This window comes from Phyllobates terribilis, unplaced genomic scaffold (genome assembly GCF_046119375.1).
Source record: "Phyllobates terribilis strain yellow unplaced genomic scaffold, ASM4611937v1 Scaffold_8__6_contigs__length_399053987, whole genome shotgun sequence".
In the NCBI taxonomy this organism is placed as follows: Eukaryota; Metazoa; Chordata; class Amphibia; order Anura; family Dendrobatidae; genus Phyllobates; species Phyllobates terribilis.
In genome coordinates this window covers 364,032,744-364,048,486 of record NW_027362768.1, presented here as the reverse complement: position 1 = coordinate 364,048,486, position 15,743 = coordinate 364,032,744, and the positions used below count along the sequence as shown (strand labels likewise).

At 46.2% G+C, this 15,743-nt stretch overlaps 2 protein-coding genes across 4 annotated transcripts; one reads left to right on the top strand and one right to left on the bottom strand.

The window, feature by feature from the left end:
• Positions 1-2,016: 2,016 nt before the first annotated feature.
• On the bottom strand, positions 2,017-5,575 carry JAGN1 (jagunal homolog 1). Of its 2 annotated transcripts, none has more exons than XM_073644817.1 (3): positions 5,426-5,575; positions 3,740-3,843; positions 2,017-2,850 (listed from the first exon to the last, which is right to left on the bottom strand). In XM_073644817.1, exons 2-3 carry the CDS (start codon positions 3,826-3,828, stop codon positions 2,388-2,390), a joined length of 552 nt encoding a protein of 183 aa, XP_073500918.1. In that variant the 5' UTR covers positions 3,829-3,843; positions 5,426-5,575; the 3' UTR covers positions 2,017-2,387. The 2 variants fall into 2 exon arrangements, with proteins under 2 accessions (XP_073500918.1, XP_073500919.1); XM_073644818.1 differs by having other exon boundaries at positions 5,314-5,461.
• Positions 5,576-8,091: 2,516 nt separating this feature from the next.
• On the top strand, positions 8,092-14,261 carry CIDEC (cell death inducing DFFA like effector c). 2 transcript variants are annotated; one of them, XM_073642770.1, is made up of 6 exons: positions 8,092-8,288; positions 11,635-11,712; positions 12,213-12,354; positions 12,676-12,828; positions 13,054-13,241; positions 13,459-14,261. In XM_073642770.1, exons 2-6 carry the CDS (start codon positions 11,660-11,662, stop codon positions 13,634-13,636), a joined length of 714 nt encoding a protein of 237 aa, XP_073498871.1. In that variant the 5' UTR covers positions 8,092-8,288; positions 11,635-11,659; the 3' UTR covers positions 13,637-14,261. The 2 variants fall into 2 exon arrangements, with proteins under 2 accessions (XP_073498871.1, XP_073498870.1); XM_073642769.1 differs by lacking the exon at positions 8,092-8,288 and adding an exon at positions 11,312-11,436.
• The last annotated feature ends 1,482 nt before the right edge of the window (positions 14,262-15,743 follow it).

The window sequence follows — 15,743 nt, the reverse complement described above, 5'->3', positions numbered from 1 at the left end:
TTGGGAGGGGGTGAATATTCATGCCCTTTAATGAGCGGGCACAGGAGATAGCCGGCAGCAGCAGCGCGGCTCCGCTGTGTGTCGGCTATGAAGGAGAGTGAAGTCACTGCTCCCCACGCACACAGACCCGGCGTGGGGAGCAGTGACTTCCGGCAGCTGATCTCTCCTTGTGAGCCGTGCATGGCAGGGACGTCATGCGCGGCTCACATGGAGAGATCAGTGCAGGTAAACCAGACGCAGCGCTGGAGGAGAGAAGAAAGGTGAGTAGGAGTGTTTATTTATTTTTTTTAATGTGCAGCCTGATGGGGATGAGGGGTGCCATGGATACCAGGACAGGGATGAGGGGTGCCATGATTACCAGGATGAGGGATGCCAGACATACCAGGATGAGGATGGGGACCACATAAAAGGAAGGGGGGCGGGGGGGGGGGGGGGGGGGGGGGCATATATACCAGGATGGGGGATATTGTCAGAATTGGGGGACAATACCCCTATACCAGTGTCAGCAGAAGACCCCCTCCCCTTAAAAGTGCATCATGACCACATTTTTTGCTTAAATTTTTTTTTTTTTTTTTTTTATTTTCCTCCTCTAAAACCTAGATGCGTCTTATGGTCCAGTGCGTCTTATAGTCCGAAAAATACGGTAATTACGTCACAAGGAATCAGGTGATCGCCCCCTATGGCAGGACCGTTACCCTTAGAAGGGGAAACACGAGGATTTCTGCTTTCCGTGTATGTTAAAGTCCGAGAGTCTGTGACGATTTATTTCTACACATCAGACAAATTCAAACGACACAAATCAGGCTCCCAGCAGCGACCAATAGAGGGCGCTCAGTGCATACGATGACAGTACAGAGAGACCATTAACCAGTTCAGGACCCTTTTGCCACGTTTCCTGATCGGACACATTTTTGTTTTTTTCCACGTATGCACTTTCAATGGCTTTAAAACTTCTCTTTCGAATATTCACATAGTTTTTGCCTCTTTTGTTCACAATACATAAAGAAAAATAAAAAGTACGTGTCTATTTTATTTTTTTTTCCTTTTTAAAGACCAAAAAGAACCATTAAAAATAAATAAAAAAATTGCATTCCTGTTTCCATGGGAAAATGTTTATTTTTTGACAAAGGCAGGGCTATAAACAGCGATACAGTCTTGCAGTGTTTTTTTTATTATTTATTTCATGCACTGTGCCACCCAATAAGTTCATAAAAATCCTTTGGAGGATATTTTGACATTAATTATTTTTATTACAGATTTTCCCTGAAACTGGGGCTAATATATCAGCTCCAGTTACAGGGGAAATCCATTCTACTGGCTTCATACCAGAGCTGTCTGGATCTCCTAGGACCTAGCAGTTCCTGCTCCCTCTCCGAACTCAGCGATCACATGACTGCTGCGTATGGATTAGGAAGTGCCGTTAGCGCTTCCCATTACTGTACATACAGCGCTTGTTTAGTGCTGTGTGTGCAGCGATTGGGAAGGCAGAGATGGTAATAAACTGTCTCTGCCTTCTCTATGGCCAGTGTGGGCCTTCTGGCTAATACGGCAGGAAAAATAATATTGTACTTGATGTCTTTAGCGAAAAGTGGGAAGTCCTAGATTGGATATTTTCTAGCAAGTTGTGTATGCAGGATGGGGGGGGGGGGGGGGGGATACATTACAGACGACCAAATCTATTCACAGGACCCTGGTCCAGTGGCCGCCAAGAGGGACCCCCTGTAAACTCTTTCCTAGATGGTGGGATCCTCAAAACCCCTACTGATTTGTAGGCTGCATCGATGCAGTGTGATGTGCACATGACATGGCACCGGGTGGACTAATCTGAAGAGGTGAAGGGAGGAATAGGCTTTGAGGTGTCCAGTCTGGGGGGCCACAGACTGCAGCTGGTGTTCACTCCTTCATCAGACATCCTGGACGCCTCAGAAAGGGAGGACCGGCTGGCACGGAGGAATGGACCGGAATTGCTCATCTATAGTTCTCACTAACGAGGTATGAAAATATAAAAGTTCTGGCTTAGTTTTCATACAAGACATTCATTTATTTTCACATCTTAAAATAGAAAGTGGGACGCAGACAGATTTCCCTTATGATATGGAACATAAAGCCTGATATGTGGAGGTTTGCAAAAGTAAAATCGACTCAAATCAAATCGGCTCAAATCAACTGAGGTCTAGTGTAGAAGGAAGCGACAGGTCCCGTAATTATAAGTAACATCATGCACATCGTGTCGTCCCCATTATCTCCCCCCTCCGTTCACTTTTCCTTCCCTCCATAGTCCTCCTCCTAGTGTCCACCCTCCGGTCACTTTTCCTTCCCATCTTCTTCACCCTCTGGTTACTCCCTCCCCCCCCCCCATAGTCCTCTATATGGTCTCCAACCTCCGGTCACTTTTTCTTCTTCTCCTGAGTACTGGTGAACCACGAGTCCAGGAGCTTCTTGCTGTAGTAAATCTGCCAGGAATGAACCTGCACGGCCACAACCATAACCAAGTACATGACGGACACGGCAGAGAAGCCGAAGATGAAGCGGTAAGCCTTGCCGTGGCGGTACAGCTGCTGGGCCATGGGGAACATTTCCATGCTGCCGTAGATCAAGGGTGCGATGGAGAAGAGGCCGGTGCTGATCATGGAGATCACCAGGTAACTGATGTTGTTCCGAGGGAAGGAGAACAACCCGAAGAGAGAGGGCACGATGCTCAGGAGGTACGGGTACTCCCACTGGTACGGCATGGCTACCAAATCATGGGACACCAGTTTCAGCTGGGCCACAGTCATCTGAGCTGCCAGCAGCAACCAGATGACGATGTGAGCGTAGATCAGTTTCTTGATTTCGTTCTTCAGAGAAACGCTGAAATAAAACATTTGGAAGTTAATGGCATTAACACATCTCAAAAATGTGACACAGGGAAAATAAAAGGCTAAAAAAGTAAGAAGTAATAATGAAAAACAACCGGAGGGTCAACGTTCAACTATACGAAGTGAAGGTGTATAAAAAGAGCATGATAGAGAGGCAGAGTCTCCCAGGAGCAAAGATGGTCAGAGGTCACCGATCGGTGAACAACAGCATCTAAAAATTGTGAAAGAATTGCAAAGACTTTGAATATCCTCCATATACCGCACATAATATCGCATTCTTGCTTCCTTTACACAGTGGTCCAACCATTACACAGGTCACGGGTCCTTTACCTTCGGGGCTTCCTTGCAGCTTGGCGCTTACTCTCTCAATTGATGCATTGTTAATGTAACAATGAGTTTGTTTGTCCCTGGAGGGAAAGCGTAACCTTAATGTGATGGTGGTAGAACTGCCCAAGAACTGCAACGAGGCTGCTGCATGCAAAATACAATATCACTGCAGCGCCACCAAGTGGTGTGAAGTATAATTACACCGACTAAACATTAAAGGGGCTGACCTCTCAATATAACAGTAGTGGGGGTCCGACACCCGGCACCCCCACCAATCTGCTCTGGCTGGATATAAGTGATGCATGAGACAGATCACAGCAGAACCGGACGTTGCTTAGTGGCCATTGCTGAGTATTTCATCTACTATAGGTCATTAATACGAGATCAGTTGGGTCTCAGACCCAGCACCAACACTGATTTCATATTGATGACCTCTCCTACGAGTAGGTCAGTTATTGTGTCCTGGACAACCCCTTTAATAACCTGATACATGATGGGTGGACAGCGGCCATATTGAAATACTACCAAGTAGATTTATCTATTGTAACAGATACCTCATCTGATAATGGTTGGCCACTCTTTCCCGATGTAGATAATCATTTCCATCCGTCCCGGCTGCCCGAGGACCTGCACGGGAAGCCATTGCCGATGTTCTCACCTGTTGGGAGGTAAACACACGATTATATCCGATAAGGATTAGTGAGAATAACAGAAGCCCCCAGTGACCGATATCACGCAACCCTGGTGAATTATTAGCCAACTTCTGCAGCTAAACACACTGCAGAGGTTTTCTGACTCGCTATTTGACTTTGAACATGATCCCAGTGTGGTCATAAAGAAAAAGGAAAAAATACTCCCGATCCGCTGTCGCTCCTCCACCGAGGACAGAGGAGAGCATCGGGGCATCGGAAAGAGCAGATACTATTAAATGTAAAATACGCAACAGTGATACGAGTTTTTGTGGAAAGATTGCATCAAATAAGCCACACGTGAACAAGCCCTAAGGAGCCAAAAGCCTCATTTAGACGTCTGTTTTTCTTTTTTTTTTTATGTGGAAGAGAAAAAAAAAAAAAAAACACGGACCAATTTTTATCAGTTTGCTGCAACTGATTTCCATCCATTTTGAGTCGTTTTCAACCATTATTCTCATCAGCATATTAAAAAAAAAAAAAAAGAAAAGAAAGGGAGGTGAACAGCCCTATAGACTATAATGGGTGCGAGATACCCGTACGTTATTCTCGGATGTCTGAACGAGCTCTTAGGCTCCGGCTTTAAGTTAATGAAGATGAATGTGGTCGTGCTGTCATGGAACTGCAAGAGATCAGTTACATGTGAATCTGCCTTCACAAATGTCGATTCAAGTCACTCGCACCCAACTGCTTTTTTTTTTTTTAAACATCTAAGGCTATGTTCACATATGGCATTTTTTGTCACCCAAATTTTAAGCTGTATTTTACAGTACCAGCAAAAGCTATGAGACTTCAGAAACCTCATGCACACATTGTTTTTTTTTCCTGACTGAACTGGAAACGAATGCGTTTTTTGAAAATGTCTGTTTCAGCATTTTTTTTTTTTGCCCATAGAAAGCAATGGGTAAGTGCCAAACGGCAGCAAAAACGCAGGTGTCAGGTTTTGCTGCAGAAGGAACAGAAGGTAATAAGCTGTAACAGCATGAAAACTGCAGCAAAAACTTTTTTGTTTTAAAGCAGCTTCTTTACTGCCAAGAGAACAGGTTTTTAGTTGCAGCAAAAAATGCAACGTGTGAACGTATATTTGCTGCAATTTGCAGACATCGGATCCATATTGCAGCGAAATTTTAGACAAAAAAAAGTCACAGCCAAGTGGGAGCCGCACACAGCAAACACTGAAATGTACACTAACAGTGTTTGTGGATCTGTCACTCACAATTAAAGGCGCCATGCAGCCTCACCATTAAAGGGGATGTTCAATGATGACCCCTTAGTTTTCCCCCATCCCAGCGATCAAACATGCATCTCCCTCCCCTGCAGTCCCATGCAAAACCACACAGGAAGCCCCTTGAGTGGCTCTGCTACATCTGTGCAGACATTAAACACACACTTGACCCTGATATAAATGCACACAGCACGACAGCCTGCACAGTACGTACTACAACGTCCAGCAGGCACCGATTATTATTACAGTGGGAGTATAACGCCCATCCTGCTTCCCATCATCCAGTTTTTCTGCACCAGGCGCCTCTCACTGCCCCCCTGACTCACCTACCACCTTCCTCCCGATAATAATGGCTCAGTCAGCGCTGCACAATTACTACTTCCGGTTCCAGCGCGGCGCCATGTTGCTACTACCGGAAGGTTTTTGGCCGCCATATTGGTGCTCCCGGAAGTAGCTGACTTTTATTGTTCAGTGGAAGGAACAAGGTTTTCTTCCAGGTTTTAGTATCTAGTAGCTGTTATGGAGGGAGGGCAATCAGCACAGGCAATGTTCAGACCTTTTCAGTTGCTGTATTCAGCTGTGTGAAACCAAATCTTAATAGCTTACTAATTGCCCCTGATAATAAAAGCTAGAGTGCCTCCATAAAAAGTGATAACTTGCACTTAGCTTAAAGGGAGTGTCGCTGTTGAGGGGCCCTGCTTGAACCTCATATCAGCTGGGCTCTGGCTTTTAGCTAAAGCCGCTGCAGAGGACATTGTGTGAAAGCGAGTCACTAATAGGGTTCTGCTCAGATGAGACGTCTTTAAAATTACACATTTTTGGGCTTGTGTTCCACCCCACCCCTTTTTATATGGGCAATGACTATTTTATTTTTATCCCTATATACCCATAAGGGGGCTTTTGTTTTTTTTTTGCAGGACGATTCGTAGTTTTTAATGATGCCGTTCAGTTTACCAAAAAATGTCCCGAAAAGTGATAAAAAAAAATTCCCAGTGCATTGAAATGGCGAAAAGAAGTTGCAAACCTGCCATTGTTTTGTAGGTTTAGTCTTTATAGTGTTCTTTGTCCAGTAAAAAATGACCTGGCAGCCGGATTTTCCAGGTTGGTGTGGAGAGAGACCAAACTTACAAAGCATATATGTGTATGTATGTGTGTATTAGTAGTTAAAAAAAAACACCCAATTTTTTTTTTTATAAAATAAATGGGTTTAGGTCGTCATTTAAGATCCAAAACTTTTTATTTTTTATTTTTCTGTAAGTGAACCTGTAATCGGACCCCATTGCACGGACTGGCCAGCGGGTCTCCTGACCCGAGTGTGGCAGCTTCATATATTTCTATGCAGCTGTCAAGCTCTAGTCGGGACACCCGCCAGCCAGTCCATACATTGCAGACCGATTTATAAGGTAGTCTGCACCCTTACATTGTTTTTTTATGCGTGATAAGGGTTCTTTCACGCGTCAGTGTTTTGAGTACGTGTGGTGTCCGTTTCCACACGTATCGGAGACACTGACACCCATAGACCCATTCAAATGAATGGGTGTGTGCACATGTCAGTGTTTTTCCACGGACCGTGTGTCCATGGGCAAAAGATGCTGACATGTCTGTTTTTTTCTCGCAGCACGGGCTGCAAAACGTACCACACTGATAACATCCGGGAGCAGGAGCAGAAGACTTCTCTCAACTTTGTCCCTTGCTCATACTGATCACTTCAGCACCCAGTGCTTGGGAACAGTGCTAACTGTACTGCTGATTCCCAGGCGCCGGTACGTGTGATGTGCACACAGATATCTCCAGTACTGTTTCTTCCGGTGAAAGATGCCTAAGTTGTTTTTATTTATGCCATTTTGGGGTACATGCAGTGGATTTATTGCATTTCATTGGGGTGAGGAAAGAACAGGACAGACACCTGACAATCATTCCAGATTTCTGAAGATGCAATGTCATGGGTACCTCTCACATCCCAACGCGGAATGGGCAGCAGTGCACATCTATAACCACCCCGCCACATAAAAGGACTCCTTCAGCACAGAATGACTGTTCAAACCAAGTAGAGACGCTTGCTGCTTCACTTTGGAGCCAGTCATTTAAATTCACCTTTACACCTGCTTGTTTTCTCTCTATCTCCACCCCCTCCCCTCCGCTTTGACTGACAGCTCTGGAATCATAGAGGCAGAGATAGAGGGAAAACAAACAGGTGGGAAGGTGTATTTAAATGATTGTCTGTGCCATGATACACCGGGCGCCGCTAGTTGGTTTCAACAGTCATTATGTGCTGAAAGAGTGATTTTAGATGGGAAAAATTGCTTCTAAAAAGAAGCAACTTTGCAATTTACTCAAGAACAGAAAGATTCTTAAATCTATAGTTTCCTGATCATTGCCTGCATTACAGGCCACCACTGCAGTCTTTCAGGGATGGCTGGTTTTCTAGGCAAGGACCGCATCTCTTACAAGCTGTTTCCTATAGAGCTTGTAAGCGCTGCTCTGAAGCTTCTGGACAGCTTCAATGCTCCTCTAAAGTTGCAGTGGCCACGCTATCTCTTACGGCAGCATTGAACGGGGCAGAGTTTGGGCCAGCGGTGTGTGAGTAGGTGATAAATATCCTTTGTGGGATATCCGCTTTAAATTTGCAATTCTTCATTTCTCCTGTGGGGGTGCTGCAGGGAATTTAATAATTTGTTGCCACATTTCTTAAAGATTACAGCTGGTCTCTGGGATGGCTTTGCAAAAATAATTGCACTATTCGACGTGAGTCACATGGTCCATTGTGTCTAGCTCTAGATGTGAGTCACGCTGCACCCATATCCATTATTTATTGCAATAGTTGCCTTTCACCTACATAATCAGCACGTGATCTGATTGTATTACATTGACTCTTCTACTTGCAATCGCTCTGCCTGATATGAGGGCTGTATTGGGACATCATGATAGAAGTGGAGCAGATTTGCACAGTGGGTGGGGGGGGGCTGCATAAACCAGGGAATGTGCCTGACCACTAATGACCCCTGCTCCTATTTATTTCCACACTGCTGCTGGGAGTGGGAATAGGGCCGCAATGGCCTGAGGTTACTCCTTACAGTAGAGCAGTCTGGGTAAAGGGGAGTGAAACTCTCATCATACACCAAATACTCCGACAGGGTCAGTATGTGACAGCCCCAGTGACAGCGAGGAGCAGCGGCATCTACACGATCTGTAAGTACCTTACATGGTGTATACTTGCAGCCGCTGTTCACATCACGTTGTGAATTTATAGGTCCTCGTCTCCATGGGGGTGCGAGATCTGAAATGCATGATTTAATTTCCTTGAAAGCCAAATTACCCTCACAATTGCGCAGTAACTTGGTTGACTCATAGCATCATAACTAAATGATTGACCGCGCGGCCCCATTGCTGCACGTAAAATAACATAATGGCAATACGACTGTCAACAAACAAAAAAAAAAAAGTTGAATTCTTTCTTGCATCCGACTTTGTGGACATGGACTGCAATGAAAGGTATTGCAGACCCTAAATCATACGCAAACGACCCCCAAAGCGCCCTGCAAAGGAGTCGAACGATAGCAAATGGTGCATGATTTTAGGATACGATCAAAGTTGCTGTGTAGACAAGACCCACCAAGCAATATTTGGGGTAGCGACCTCCTTTATTTCCCATTGAAAGGAACAGGGGTCTGACAGGTTAGATTTATAATTGTCTCATCCTCTGAGATAAGTGGGTGTCAGGCGAAGGTTATGGGGAGGTCTGGCCGGGTAACGTGTGATTATGTAGCAAAGGGTTAAATCCGCAGCAAGTCTCTGCATAATGCACATTTATTGACTACCAAATACACCCCTAGGCGCCATCAGACGGACATTTTTGTTTCCATATAAGTGTGCTGGATCTGATTTGCATCAGAAAAAAAACACACTCATGTGAATAGCCCCATAGACTCTAATGGGCACGTGTCCACGGATAAAAAAACGTACGTCTGAATGAGCCCTTACACTTGCGCTGCAGATTTTTATCACAAGTGGTTGTTGTGGGGCCCCTGTTTAGGATTTTATTTTGGGGCCCAGGAGCGACACGTGTGGCACTATTATCGCAGAACTGTTTCCATACAGACAATAGATGCTAAAAAATAAAATCAAGTTTTGTGGCCCTGAAGGGAGGCAACATGGTATGAGGTAAACGCTGCTTTTCACGTATTGATGGTCTCTCATCTTCCATCATGGCGAACATGTATAAAAATAGGTATACAGGAAAAATGGAGTAGTTGCCCATAGCAGCCAATCGGATTTCAGCTTTCATTTGTAAAAGGTCCCATGGAAAATAAGAGCTGGAAGCTGATTTGTTGCTATTGCTGCTTTACCTCTCTTGTGCCCTGATATATATATTTCATGTAATCCCCTTCAGTCCAGCAATGGAGACTGGAGGCCATATTGTCTTGTAAAAAAGATGAATAAAACTGTGATGGTGCCGGGGTGTGAGTGATATGGCGGCCATACTGCCAATTCATGTGAATAGGATAGAGCCGGTCCCTTCAGAAGTCAGGTTGCCATTGGATTGGGATACGGCAAGAAAATGCTCCTGTTTGTGGGAAGCCACACTCCTGTATCCATGACAGTCTAGAAGTGCTATAAACAAAAGATGGCTGCCATGTGTTTGCCCAGGAGGAAAGCAATGAGGGAGGAGGGGGTGACTTGGTGATGTCTCCCTTCCTCCGCTTTTCCAGCTGTCTGTTTATATCTTATAATCTATTTATTATGTCACCCTATAATAATTATATTAGTATAATGTCATACTGAATATAACAGAACGTGAGATGTTGGGAGTTGTACTTGGTGGCCGCAGATGGATTACACATGGAAGACAGGTAGAGAGCGACAGACCCCGAATTACACATGGAGGACAGGTAGAGAGCGACAGACCCCGCACTACACATGGAGGACAGGTAGAGAGCGACAGACCCCGCACTACACATGGAGGACAGGTAGAGAGCGACAGACCCCGCACTACACAGGGAGGACAGGTAGAGAGCGACAGACCCCGCACTACACACGGAGGACAGGTAGAGAGCGACAGACCCCGCACTACACATGGAGGACAGGTAGAGAGCGACAGACCCCGCACTACACACGGAGGACAGGTAGAGAGCGACAGACCCCGCACTACACACGGAGGACAGGTAGAGAGCGACAGACCCCGCACTACACACGGAGGACAGGTAGAGAGCGACAGACCCCGCACTACACACGGAGGACAGGTAGAGAGCGACAGACCCCGCACTACACACTGAGGACAGGTAGAGAGCGACAGACCCCGCACTACACACGGAGGACAGGTAGAGAGCGACAGACCCCGCACTACACACGGAGGACATGTAGAGAGCGACAGACCCCGCACTACACAGGGAGGACAGGTAGAGAGCGACAGACCCCGCACTACACATGGAGGACAGGTAGAGAGCGACAGACCCCGCACTACACACGGAGGACAGGTAGAGAGCGACAGACCCCGCACTACACACGGAGGACAGGTAGAGAGCGACAGACCCCGCACTACACACGGAGGACAGGTAGAGAGCGACAGACCCCGCACTACACACGGACGACATGTAGAGAGCGACAGACCCCGCACTACACAGGGAGGACAGGTAGAGAGCGACAGACCCCGCACTACACATGGAGGACAGGTAGAGAGCGACAGACCCCGCACTACACATGGAGGACAGGTAGAGAGCGACAGACCCCGCACTACACATGGAGGACAGGTAGAGAGCGACAGACCCCGCACTACACATGGAGGACAGGTAGAGAGTGACAGACCCCGCACTACACATGGAGGACAGGTAGAGAGTGACAGACCCCGCACTACACACGGAGGACAGGAGGAGAGTGACTGACCCCGCACTACACATGGAGGACAGGTAGAGAGCGACTGACCCCTCACTACACACGGAGGACAGGAGGAGAGTGACTGACCCCACACTGCACACGGAGGACAGGTAGAGAGCGACAGACCCCGCACTACACATGGAGGGCAGTTTCTTCTTAAACTTATAGGCTTGCATGTCTGTCAGGATCTGTGGAAAGCTTGGTGGACATTGCTCTCCACAATGTTGCCTAGATATTGTGGTGCGTAATATACAGTAATAAAACCGCTCTTTGACCTTCCGCCTGAACCTTCCACCGGAGTGGACCTTGTACCCATGACTTACACCGTCACCCTGAATTTGGTGACGTCACTGATGATCTGACGGGACAAGGTACGCCGCTCAGGATATAAGTGACCCCACAGCCGGCTCTCCTCAGACTTTCTCTGAATGCTACAGACTGAGACTTCTGGTAATATGGCAAATCAGTGAGTATCTACCCAGACGTTCATGGCAGAATTTGTAATGTTTGATTTATTACAATTCCAAAACTATTTCAATATTTTTATTAACTTTAACATTTAGAAAAAAAGCAGGATTCTGTGTATCACTACTGATCCCAGCATGCCCTGATGACCTGGATAGTAATGCTCTGTAATATCTGATTTTTTATTTTTTTTTTGTAGATCGGAAGAGATTTTCCTGACTAAGATGGAATATGCCATGAAGTCTCTGAGTCTTCTCTCTCCCAGGTCTCTCTCCAAGTAAGAAGTCTTCTTATAATGATTTATATTCTACTTCTAAGCTCCATTTATACCTTGCGCCCAATCACCAATCTAACGTCCATCCTCTATTGATGGGGGATGACTCCGTCTAGTACAACATATTCTCTCCGTCTTAATGTGGTGGTCTCGGCATGGGCTTTAGGGGACCCCCATCGTACGGGTAGATTCAGGTCCTAGAGGTGGCTACAGTTGGATCTGGTGCAAACATCCAGTCTATGTCCACACTGTTGACCGTCCCTCCCTTCATGTCGTTGTCACCTTTCACCGGATTTATCGGGCAGATGGCTTCATATTTGGCAATTTTCCGCTCTGTCCAAAAGTCGAGTTCTGTGTACAGACAACACAAAGGTCATGGGGAATTATGAAACGTGGCGCAGGCTGATGGCACGCTTTCTACATCGGCCGTTATCACAGGGCGGATTAGGTGTGAGGCCTTTGACGTTACAGTATGTTATAATTGTCCGTCCTGGTTATTACAGGTGCGTCTCCGTCAGCGCCACAATGACTCAACAACTCCTTTCCCGGCCGGCATCCAAACCACGACCCTTCAGAGTTTGCAACTACGACCGAAGCGTCCGAAAGGGCATCGTGGCTGAGAGTCTGGAAGATCTGCTTAACAAGGTGAGGACCAAGGCTGGAGATCTCAGGTCATCAGTGGTCACCAGCTGCCAACGCTCAATGGGTGGGCTGAAGAACCTAATATGTCAGGGTGGGTGCTAAGGAGGTCCAGTCTCATGTTGGATGCGGATGCCCCCATGGGCTTGACCCTGACCATGATGACTCGATCAATGCTCTCTATGTAGTAGGACCTCTCGTTCTCAGTTGCGTTGGAAGTTTTTTGACCCTTTAAATAAATCATGTAGATGCTCCTATAAGTAGTGAACTTCCTACTATAATGTTGGGGTCATCGCTCACCAAAAATGTCTCTCTTCTTCTCCCTAGACCCAGGATGCCATGCTCATGGATGAAGAAGCCATCACACTGGTTCTGGAGGAAGATGGCACCGGTGTGGACACTGAAGACTTTTTCCAGTCTTTGGAAAGTGGAGTTGTGTTCATGGCTCTTGTGAAAGGACAGACATGGAAGCCGTCTCAAGTGAGTCCATCAGGTGCAGAATGCAGGGGGAAGACCGGCGGCTTTTAGCACTTGTCGTTTAGGGACCAGCAAGTGGCCTTAGAATAGGGGTAGAAGTTGAAGCTCCTGGGTACTGATGCCCCACCTGTCCTACCCCGCTCTTCAAGTGCATAGGGTTGAGGGTTTTTATATTGAGGGTTTGTATAGCAGATTCATCCATTTAATAGTAATTTTTTTCATCCACAGAAGGCCGGCTACCATATTTCTTTGTCCAGCTCGCCTCTGCGGAAGATCGACGTGGCCCAGTTCAGCTTTGACCTTTACAAGAACAATCCCCAGGATTTCATTGGGTGTCTGAATATTAAGGCTACCCTATACGGGACCTACTCCGTGTCCTATAACCTGCAGTGCCACAGCGCCAAAAGAATGATGAGGTGAATATCTAGGATCTCGGTGCTTCTATAGGAGTTGTCACCCAGCTTTCCAAGTCTCCTGAATGGCAAATCTGTCTACTTATGAGTTGCTGGGGGTCTGGGAAAGTTGGGTTACCACCGCTATGGGAGCTGTAATATTGGCCACATTGGTGGCTTTTCCAGAAGATATAACTAAGATTGGACTGAATAGGATTTTTGACTTCTTTTTCCATCACAGGGAGGCCATACGCTGGACGCTGTTCACCATGCAGACCACCGGGCACGTCCTCCTGGGAACCTCATGTTATATGCAGCAGCTTCTGGAGCCAAATAACAAGATCGTAGCCGAGGAAGAAAAACCATCGGCTGCTCTCAGAGACTTCCTCCCCTTCTACCCACGCCGGATGCTCCAGTAATACCAATATAGAAGAACCAGCAATACTGGGAGTCCAAGCCTGGGGGTGACCGTGGGCCCCCCATATCTTCACTCTGCGGTGCTGCAGGTTACAGCAGAGGCGTTAGATATTTCGGCAGTATCTGCAGTGCTGCACAATACTGTTTCACAAAGTTTATAGGGGAACACTAAAGTTGTCACCTATCGGGTAGCAATGGGACGCAAAATGACATTTTTCCATAAGGCCGAGTGAAGACAACGAACGTTATGGAGCATTCTGCAATTTTTTTCTTAGTTTTTTTTTTTTTTTTCAAAATGTGATTACTGCCACCGTCTGAGATGGGGATAACTTTCGCCTCTGGCAGGACGTTACCAACCAAGTTTTACCATTTGCATCTGACAGACTGGTTAGCCTGAATTTGGGGGCAATAAGTTGTCCTCTATTCATTCTTTGCCTTATTAACTCAATTTTTGGGGTAAAATGTAATAATCATCCTTAAATGTTTTTTTTTTTTCTTTATAGACTGGAGGGTTGGGTAGCACTGGAGGTCTTGAATACCATTTTATGCTAAGATGCAGGCACTTTATATATTTACTGTACGTAGCTAGAGGACATGTAATACTGACTGTTACCAGCGTTATAATGCTTATTTATGTATCTTCTGTTATAATAAAAAAAAAAACCACTTAATAAAACACGTTATTTTATTGTGAATGTGTTTTTTTTTTTTTTTTTTTCGACATAAGGTGCGACCTAATTCTGCAGGTTCCAATGGAAATGGACAACAGCGCCGCCGTATGGTTGGGTTTGGAAATACTGTGTGAACACAAGGTGTCCTGTTACTGCATATTGGACCATTTTGCAATGATCCAATATGTGAAGACAGTGAATTATTACCCTGGAAGCCTTTTTCACCTAGATTTTAATGGTGGTGGTTCAGAAATATAATCATCTCCCAGTGCCGGGTGTGGGACATATCACTATGTGCAGCGCCTCCCTCCCCTGCTGTATCTACACGATGATCATGGGGAGAGTAGTCCTACGTTTGCTCTGTTGAGGATCCGTCCTGCCACCTGTAGAAATTACCATCCGGTGGTGAAATATAAAGACTTTGTTTTGTTTGACACTTGAGATTTTGGACCCCATTTTTTTGGGGACGAAAATATACAATCAAAACGTCCCTTATGGAATCTGTCATAATCAAGAAACCTACAGACAATAGAATTAAAGGGGTTATTACATGAGGATAATTTATCTGTACATGGCCACCCTTCTCATCAGCTGATTAAATACTCAGATGTAACTTGATTTTTCTAAGCCTCAATACACAGAGCCCATGGGGGCATCGTAATGAATGGGAGGCACTATAGGGGCATCGTAATGCAAGGGGTTACTGTGGGGGCAGTTGTAATATTGTTTGGGGAAACAGTGGGGGTGTCGTAATGTATGGGAGACACTATAGGGGCATCGTAATGCAAGGGGGTATTGTATGGGATTGTAATGGATGTAGGAACTGTGGGGGCTTCGTAATGCAAGGCGGGTACTGTATGGGATTGTAATGTATGGGGGCACTATGGTGGGTTGTAATGCAAAGTGGGCAGTTGTAATGTATGGGGGAAGCTATGGCAGCACCATACTGAATGAGGGGCACTAATGTATGGGAGGCGGCGTGGGGGCAGTGTAATACATTGGGGGCACTGGGGGGGCAGTGTAATACTGTGGGGGCAGTGTAATACATTGGGGGCACTGGGGGGGCAGTGTAATACATTGGGGGCACTGGGGGGGCAGTGTAATACATTGGGGGCACTGTGGGGGCAGTGTAATACATTGGGGACCGCCGTCACCCGCACTTTTACAGAAACTACAGTGGCTCATCAGCCTAGAACTTGTCAGGTTTTCATATTCAGTTCATTGAAAATTTAAGTGACACCCTCACCAAAATGATGACAAACTACAAAAGGGGAAAACTCACAAGGAGTTTTATGAAACACTAGTTAATGGTGGATTGCAATCCGTGGGCCTCCAGCTGGTGAGAGACTACAGCTCAGGAGCCGGAGACCAGGAAGCAACCACAGAAATATGGAGAAATCCTCCAACACTGCACAAAAGGAGGAAACTACATCTCCCA

What these genes read in the sequence shown, in the direction of transcription:
- JAGN1 (XM_073644817.1), bottom strand. Translation starts at nt 3,828, where the DNA reads ATGGCTTCCCGTGCAGGTCCTCGGGCAGCCGGGACGGATGGAAATGAT. An exon ending in GCCAACCATTATCAGATGAG is followed by an intron (nt 2,851 to 3,739) that starts GTATCTGTTACA and finishes GTTTTATTTCAG; the next exon opens with CGTTTCTCTGAAGAACGAAA.
- CIDEC (XM_073642769.1), top strand. Translation starts at nt 11,399, where the DNA reads ATGCTACAGACTGAGACTTCTGGTAATATGGCAAATCA. An exon ending in TGGAAGATCTGCTTAACAAG is followed by an intron (nt 12,355 to 12,675) that starts GTGAGGACCAAG and finishes TCTTCTCCCTAG; the next exon opens with ACCCAGGATGCCATGCTCAT. An exon ending in AGACATGGAAGCCGTCTCAA is followed by an intron (nt 12,829 to 13,053) that starts GTGAGTCCATCA and finishes TTTCATCCACAG; the next exon opens with AAGGCCGGCTACCATATTTC.